The sequence below is a fragment of the Galeopterus variegatus genome, unplaced genomic scaffold (assembly GCF_000696425.1).
Source record: "Galeopterus variegatus unplaced genomic scaffold, G_variegatus-3.0.2 Scaffold8404, whole genome shotgun sequence".
NCBI classification, from domain to species: Eukaryota; Metazoa; Chordata; class Mammalia; order Dermoptera; family Cynocephalidae; genus Galeopterus; species Galeopterus variegatus.
The window spans coordinates 75,669-83,557 of NW_007734515.1; the positions used below are offsets into that span (position 1 = coordinate 75,669).

The following is a 7,889-nucleotide window of genomic DNA, read 5'->3' on the forward strand; positions in this document are numbered from 1 at the left end:
CCAATGGGGTAACACGAGAAAGCACTAGAGCAGTGTGTGTCCCATAGTCACCTTGTCACCAATAGTAGCTGTCATTATCACTGTCATTCTTTTTTTTTTAATTGGCATATTTGTTTATTTCTCAGTTTGTGAAAATGTCCTTAATTTATTGATGTAACAGACAAATGTCAACTCTGATTGCTATGCAAAAGAAGAGAAGACAATCTGCTTTGCAATGAACTTTATAGTTCAATTGCATACTGGCAACATGCTAACTGAACTACAGGTATTAAATACTGAAAAAAGTTAACAGTTTGTTATAACTTATTTTATTTAACAGTCTAGGAAGTTCGCAGCCATCAGCAGTTCCAGTGCAATTGGGAATTCAGGAATCTCGGAGGAGCTGTTAGTGTAGCGAACCTTGTAGGTAAAATACACACATGCTTTTTATAGCACATGTGAAGGGATCTAAATTGACCTCATTGGTCTCATTCTCAACAAACTGACCTGCACCACTCAACATGGCTTTGTCATTCCTGATGTTAGTGCATGTTCTCTTTTTACAATAAATTCATGACCATCAGAAGATGTCAATTTGACATACATGGGGTCAGGGCCTTCACAGCCACTGCACGTTTTCTCCTCTTCACCCATTTTGTTCTTATGAAATTCTACTTTCCTTCCACAGGAACTTTAGTAGTTTCCTAAAATCATCAGCCCCGCAGCCACTGCAGCCACTGTATCTGGTTCCTCGCATACTGCCACAGCCCCTACTCCAGGGCGGACTCCCCTACACATTACCCACTGACTGACAAGGATGGCTGGTTTCTCAGAAGGCATGAACAAAGTGCTGTAGAGGCATTCACTGTAACCCTGGGGTGAGGATTTAGGAGTGGACAGATCTCATGCAACGGGAAAGTGACGTTCTATCATGGGCTGAACCAAGGAGTAAGGAAAGATAGAATGGAAGTGGCATTGAAAGGTATTTCTTAGTAACCATGGACAGGGACTGATTAACACCTGGCTCAGGAAGGATGGGATGGGGGAGGGAAAGGCTCCTGAGACTAGGCCTCCATGGCAGGAGAGAGACCTGAGGAACCCAGATTTTTGGATGACAAAGAAGGTGAAAGGACAGAACTGACTGGACAGAGAGGAGGCCTTGGACACAGAGGCCTGGAAACAGTCCACTGTACCCAGAGATACCTGGCCAGCAAGACCCCGGGTAGAGGACCTGATTTGGAAAAGAAACTGTGGAGGGTGTCTGACAACACCTCTCTCCAAGATTCCAAGATCTCCTGAGCTAATGTAAGAGGCATAACCTCAGGCTGTGCTTTGACCTTGAATATGGTTGCTGCTGAGCTAATCCATGGTAACTAAGGGTATTTTTGCTTTTTTGTATTTTCCTTCGATTTTGTTGGTGTCAGTGTTTTCCTACCTTGTGGAAAGGGTGGGGAAGTATTTTCTCTTCTACCCTTTAGAATTGTTTGTACAAAATTGAAATAATTTTTCCTTTTTTGGAGGGTTAAATTTGCCTATAGAACCATCTAGGCCTGCTGATTTTTGTGGGAATATTCAATATTTTAAAATAATTATAGAATAATCCAGATTTCCATTTCTTCTTGAGTCAGTTTTTGTTGTATTTTTTCTAAAAATTTGTAGATTTTTATCTAGTGTTAAACTTTATTGTTGAAGTTGCTCATAAGATTATCTTATCTTTCCATTTTATGGAACATATATATTTATAGTTGGTACGTGTATGGACATATAGTTTTATCCCCAACTCCTACTATTGTTTATTAGTGCCCAATTTTTTCTAAAAAATAAAAACAATGAAGTTTGTTGATTATCCTCATGGTACTTAAAAGGTCTGTGTTCCCAGGAAGACTGAAGACTATCGTTTGTTTACAAATTCCAATGACAAATTGGATTTTACAAGCATTTATTAAGCATTTTGATGCATTGTGTAGCAACTACTAGGGAAGTAGAATTCAGTAAATCTAGTTCAAATGCCTGGTCTCCTGAAAGCAGAGTGCAGAGGAAGCTCAGTACTTATCAGGCAGACCGGCAGGTCTGAAGTGATTGGGGTCTTTGCCACTCCGGCCCCATTGGTTGGCAGCCTGGTCAGCCAATGAATCCTCTGCTCCGTGGCCCATGAATCTCTGAATATTCTCTCTGGCATCACTGTTTTCAAGGCAGGCGGGAAAGAAATTAATCACAGATGAGCAACTGTCTGCCCTCCCAACTCTCCCCTTTCCAGGGCATGGCTCTGAGAGGAATCCAGGAAGACCAAGGAAGGAGGGGCTAAAAGACTGACCCTGCCTGGGCACAGCCCTACTCAGACAGGCTGGTCTCCCTTATGCTGGATGAACAGCACCCAGAGAGGAGGGGTGAGAATCACTCATTCCCACCAGCCACTCAGACCCCGCAGTACGTAGAGAGGGGGAGTGGGCAAGAGGAGCAGGGCCCACAGCCTCTAGAGAAAACCTGTCTGTAGGGAAGCTTGCCCCCTCCTGTCTGTCCGGGGCAGTCAAGCTCTGCCCACCCATCCCTGGCATCCCCCAAAATCTGCATTACCTGATCTTTTTAGCAGCCCATTCGCCCCCAGGTCCCCGTTGGGCAGCGTCATAGTTCCCCCGAGCATGGAAGTATTTGTCCGAATTTTTGTAATTGGCTTCTTTCATATCAGAGTATGCTCTCCACATGTCTTTAGCCCCTGGAAAGGAAAGTAAATGATGAATATGATCATGTCTTGGTAAAATAGAGGAATAAAAATTTTCCTCCCATTGATTCCAAAGATTTTAGCCTTGGACAAAGCCCTTGGAAATTATATTGGCTTGAAATGAATATACTTTTACTTTCCATTTCCCTAGGTTAATGTAATGAGACTCACACTTGGTATAGGTTTGTTCTGTTTGCTTCTACTCTAAGTTCTGCTGCTACTTTGCTTTTGACTGTGTGTGATCCATGTAAGAAAGAGGTGGAAAGATCTTTAATGATGCTTAATTGTACAATGACCCTCTACCTGGGAAGATCCAAAGAACCTTCTGACTAAGGCATGAGAACACAGGGATTCTGAGAGAGCTGGCAGACATTCAAAGCTCCTAACCTAGTCAATGAGAGATAGTTATCCCCATGAGCAGAGGGGAGACAACTCAGTCCTGGGGACATCTGAGTGTCAAGGGTACATTTAGAACCTGGGCAACTGTCATAATTTGATCAGCTGGCGATAAAGGTGAGCTCTCTACAAGAACTTTAAATAATCACATGCAGAAAAAGGGCAACTGACTCACTAGTTCAAAACTTCAGTGTCCTCCCCCATAATATGGAGAATGCCTACCTCAGAGTGGTTATGCAGAAATGAGAAATACAGGTATGGTGTCTATTTAGAACATTGTAGGTGTTCCATATATTATCACCTCACTTTTCTCTTCTTTGGAAAGTGTGGATCCCCCCAAAAAGAATAAGGACTAAATGAAGATGAGAAACAGGGCATTATGGACAGAGGGAATCTGATCAAGCTAAAGTTAAATAGCAAAGATTTAAAAAAAAAATAACTGATCAGGATAAAGGGGAAAATCTAACATTGAGTTATAATCACAGTTTATGTAATCTATGAGATAAAATCTTCATTTTCTATATTTATTATTTCTGGCATTCAGATAGATCTCATTTATTGAGAGTTACAACATTTTTACTCTACTATTTCCTCAGAGTTACTGATTTAAATGGATCCTTGGGGGCAATAAACCCAGAGGTAGTGGTTCTCATGCTTTACTGTGCATAAAAATCAACTAGAGTGCTTGGTAAAGTCCAAATTTCCAGACTCCAACCCCAGAGATTGTGATTCAGTGGGGTGGGTGGGTGAAGGTTGTAGACCCAGCATTTCACAGAACACCCGCCCAGGTGGTTCTCATGTAAGTGGTCCTAGAAAAACCCTTTGAAAAACATTAACCTAAAGAATAAAAGATATTTTTAGCTGGGTGTGCGAGAATTTAGATAGGATTCACAGCAAACCCTTAAAATAATTATTCAGAGGCTATCATAGAGAAATAATAACACATGTAATTTAAAATACTGCATTTTGAAAACAAAAATTTTGCTACTTTATTATGGCTAGTAGGGCATATTTATTTCTTTTGCTGTCGATTTCTTGGCCATGTCTGAACTGCAGTAGATCCCTCATCCAGGTAGTTCATTGTGTCTTTTATTACAGGGAGAGAAGGTAAGGTTGCCTTCCAAAGACACCACATCCCAAATATTTGCCATTTCTCGGGTAAAGAACCTGACATATGTTCACAAATCCCTCACTCTTGTTTTAGAAGCAGTAGAGAACCATGGTTCAGAGCAAGGTCTGAGGAGCAAGGCTACCTGGGTTAAATCCTGCTCTGCGTTGAGACTTTCTTAGGTATCTTAGTCATTTTGTGCCTCGATTTTCTCAGTTAAAGGTTAGTAATGACGCCTACATCTCAGGTTAAAGGATATTAAAGGAAAATTAATTCATTCATACATGTAAAAGCTCTTAGAACAATGCCTAGCACACATTAAAAGCTCAGTCAACCTTGGTTGTTATTACTGTGTGGATGGGGACTGGGCTGGCTCTGCTCAGCCTCACTGCAAACACTCTCCACACATTTAATGCACCTGCTTCATGGCTACCAGAGACCTAGAAATGAGCTGTTCATGGTTTCCCAACTGGGGACAGTTAGCACCACTTTTATTAAGAAAACACGTACCTCTGAATTCCAGATCTGTCCCACACCAGTGCTCAAAAGTTGTGGCTCGAACCTTACATGACCTTGGGCCTGAGAATCTTCATAGAAGAATATCAAAGCTGGCCATAAAAGCATGGGGAACTACTATCATGAAAACCCTGCTCCTTCTCTATTCATTTGTGGCTTCACTGCCACCTCTGCCAATAGGCATTTGGCCTCTGCTTGGGTGAATCCTGAGGCATCCTGATGCAGCCTCCTGCCCCCACCCTTTGCTCCTTACCTTGGCCAGCTTCCTGAATGAATGTTGGCCATCCCTGGCTGCTGACACCCAGTACCAGGAAACAGAAAATGATGCCAATGGAAAGCTTCATACTGCAGCAGGGTCAAGGAAACAAACCCTGGAAAACACATGTTTTGCTTTGGATTTTTGTTTTTTTGTAATGTTGACCCATCCTTGCACTCCTGGAGTAAATCTCACACACACATGTGAGATTCACACACACACACACACACACACAGAGAGACCTGTGTATATAGATAGTGTGTATAGATATGTGTGTATACATAGGTGATACATCAATAGATAGATACATAAGTGACGGATATCCAGAGGGTCTAGTTCTCCATCTCCAATTGTCTCTTCAGAACCCCAGTGTCTGAGAGATTGCAATAGACCTTTAGTAAAAACCACTTCCCATTTCAATCATACCCTATCACTCCTAAAACCCAACTCAACAGAACATTTCCAAAGAAGCAGTTGGGGGGTTTGTGACCAACATACCTCCTCGTAATATGAGATGAGTTAAACAATCAAAAAATATTTGCAAAATGCCTGTTCTCCCTATCACTGACTTTACACAAAGGAAGCACACCAGAAAATTCCTACACTAGAAAGGATTCACACTGGGGAATTCTAATGATCAGAACAGTAGATTCAGGAAGGATCCAGAGAGAGCTGAGATGCAGCACAGGACTGCTGCTAGGGAAAGAGAATCCCCAAAGAGTAAAACTGTTGGAAAGTTCTAGCACCTCACCTTTGGCTGTTCCTGCTCAAGTCCCAGGTGAAGCTGAGCTCCTGTCCCGCCTGCTGGGGAGATGTGGCTGGTGTTATATATACTGACACGATGCTAATGGAACCAATGGGAGGGGAGAGGTTTGAAGCAAAGCAACAGGATTTAGGAAATCCCTCTTGGCTGGAATACAGCACCCAGAACATCAAGATTATTTCTTCACACAGATCTAATTTTCCAGATTGTGCAATCTGGCAACTTTAAGGAGAATAACAAGTTATGGTTTTCTGCCTGTTTCCAGTCTTACTCCTGGTGAGGGAAGTATTTTCCTTCCACACAATAATGAGTTGACAATTTACTGTGAAGGGTAATCAGTACTAGAAAAAGAGATTTGATTGTCTACAGAATGTGAGAATACAAGGCAAATGGAACAGTTGAATTGGCTGCACTGAAAGAGACAGCTCAGAATGAAGCTGGGACCTTAGGGTACAAGAGTAGGAAAGGAAGGAGATAGACAATCCAGGAAAATAAGGCTTTTAGCACCCATGTCGGTGGACTCAGCACTGGAAAAGAGAGTCCTCCAAACTCCAGTGTACTTGTGATCATTTGCTATAGAAGGTCATATGGCAGATTATATCTGGAGGATGCTATCATCCAGGAATGCTGAACTGTAGTGTAGAAATTTGCTACAATGTCACATAGAAATATGATAAAAATGAGCAGGAAATGGCCCACTGGCTGCTAAATTGTCAGAATAGTAGATTCAGGAAGAAAGCAGAGAGAGCTGGGAGGCAGCACAAGAATGCTGGGAGGGTGTGATGTTAGAGAACAGGTGTTTGAACCAGAAAAGCAAGACTTTCAGTAAGATTATCTAGGAAAGAGATTTCATGCAGCTGTCACCAGGGGGCTGGAGTCCATAGTCCAGTCACCTACCCTATCCCTATCTCTTCATCCAAAATGAAAATTTTAAAAACCACTGGATTTCCCTGGAGAAGAAAGGATGATGCAGGTGTAACGTGGCAGAGATGATGAAGGAATCCAGAGGACATCAGAACTGGTTCTTCTCACTATGGGATCCTGGGGTGGAACCCAAGGAAAGCAGCAGGTCAAGTAAGGCCCTGCCCTGGGAATCACAGCTTAGGATTCTCGCCTGGAGTATTTGCTGGGAGAGGATAAATGTGGGAAGTGCATTGGATGTAATCTCCAAGACTGATGCGAGCAAATCATGGAGACTTGACAGCAGAGATGTTGGGAGATGGTATCTAATGGCCAGGAAGGAGGTGGGACTTGTGCTCAACTAGGAATCCAGGAGAGAACGAGGATGAAGGACTTCCAATTTTCTTACAAGACTAGAGGAATTAGAACATTAGAAAGAGAAGTGATGACCCAGGACAAAAGATATCAGACAACGATTACATGATGTTTGGGAATCACTGTCTTAGGTTAGACCTGCCAATTTAAGAAGTAATATGCCACTTTCTGTGTCTGGGACTTATTTTAATTATTTTAGGCACAATGAGGTAAAAGTTATAGGGCAGGTAGCTGTTGGAGGATTTCCTTGTCCCATTGGTTCTCATCCAAGGCTATGGTAAGCAACGTTTGGGTAGTCTCTGCACAACTTCCATTCCTTGAGAAAGGTGGGATTCCCTGTGGTCCGAGTAGTCTCTGAGCTGGCTTGGCTCACTTGGTAATAGGAGTAGAAAGGAGGTTGAATGTGGAGAGGAGCAGAGTTGTCAACCATCCACAGCCACTGGTCATGGCTCCCTTGGGGGAACTGCTTCATAGAGGAGGGTATGTGATGTCCAGACCTCTTTTTTCCTACTTTCCTTGGGGCAGAAATCATGGGCCAGTGATCACACCCTGTCACATTTATTTTACTCCCTTTGTGACCATTCAGTACCAGAAATCCTCCCCGCACTTTTTCATCTCATTCAAATTGTTCTCTTGTGTAACAGAAAGATCAGTGAGCAGGCAAGTGCAATTCCTAGACACCAGGAAGAACTCGTCACAGGGACATTTACCCTCATTGCATGTTTTTTTCCTTTGTTACCTAATGTATTCTGCCTTCTGGGAAGGGACACACAGTGTCTTCCAGGACCAAGCTTAGAACAACTGAGAGTAGTGGCAGTCAGCCATTCTCAATTGCTACTCCTGAAAAAAAAGATAACTTGTCCTCTAACTGGTCCTT

The 7,889-nt window shown here is 42.6% G+C and overlaps 1 protein-coding gene and 1 pseudogene across 1 annotated transcript; both read right to left on the minus strand.

Annotated features, from left to right (window-relative positions):
* Positions 1–312: 312 nt before the first annotated feature.
* Positions 313–7,332, minus strand: LOC103608425 (annotated as a pseudogene).
* LOC103608424 (serum amyloid A-3 protein-like) lies at positions 1,960–5,752 on the minus strand. Its single transcript, XM_008592855.1, has 4 exons — positions 5,726–5,752; positions 4,972–5,089; positions 2,554–2,692; positions 1,960–2,160 (listed from the first exon to the last, which is right to left on the minus strand). The coding sequence occupies exons 2-4, from the start codon at positions 5,060–5,062 to the stop codon at positions 2,022–2,024; spliced, it is 369 nt and encodes a 122-aa protein (XP_008591077.1). The 5' UTR covers positions 5,063–5,089; positions 5,726–5,752; the 3' UTR covers positions 1,960–2,021.
* Positions 7,333–7,889: the final 557 nt, after the last annotated feature.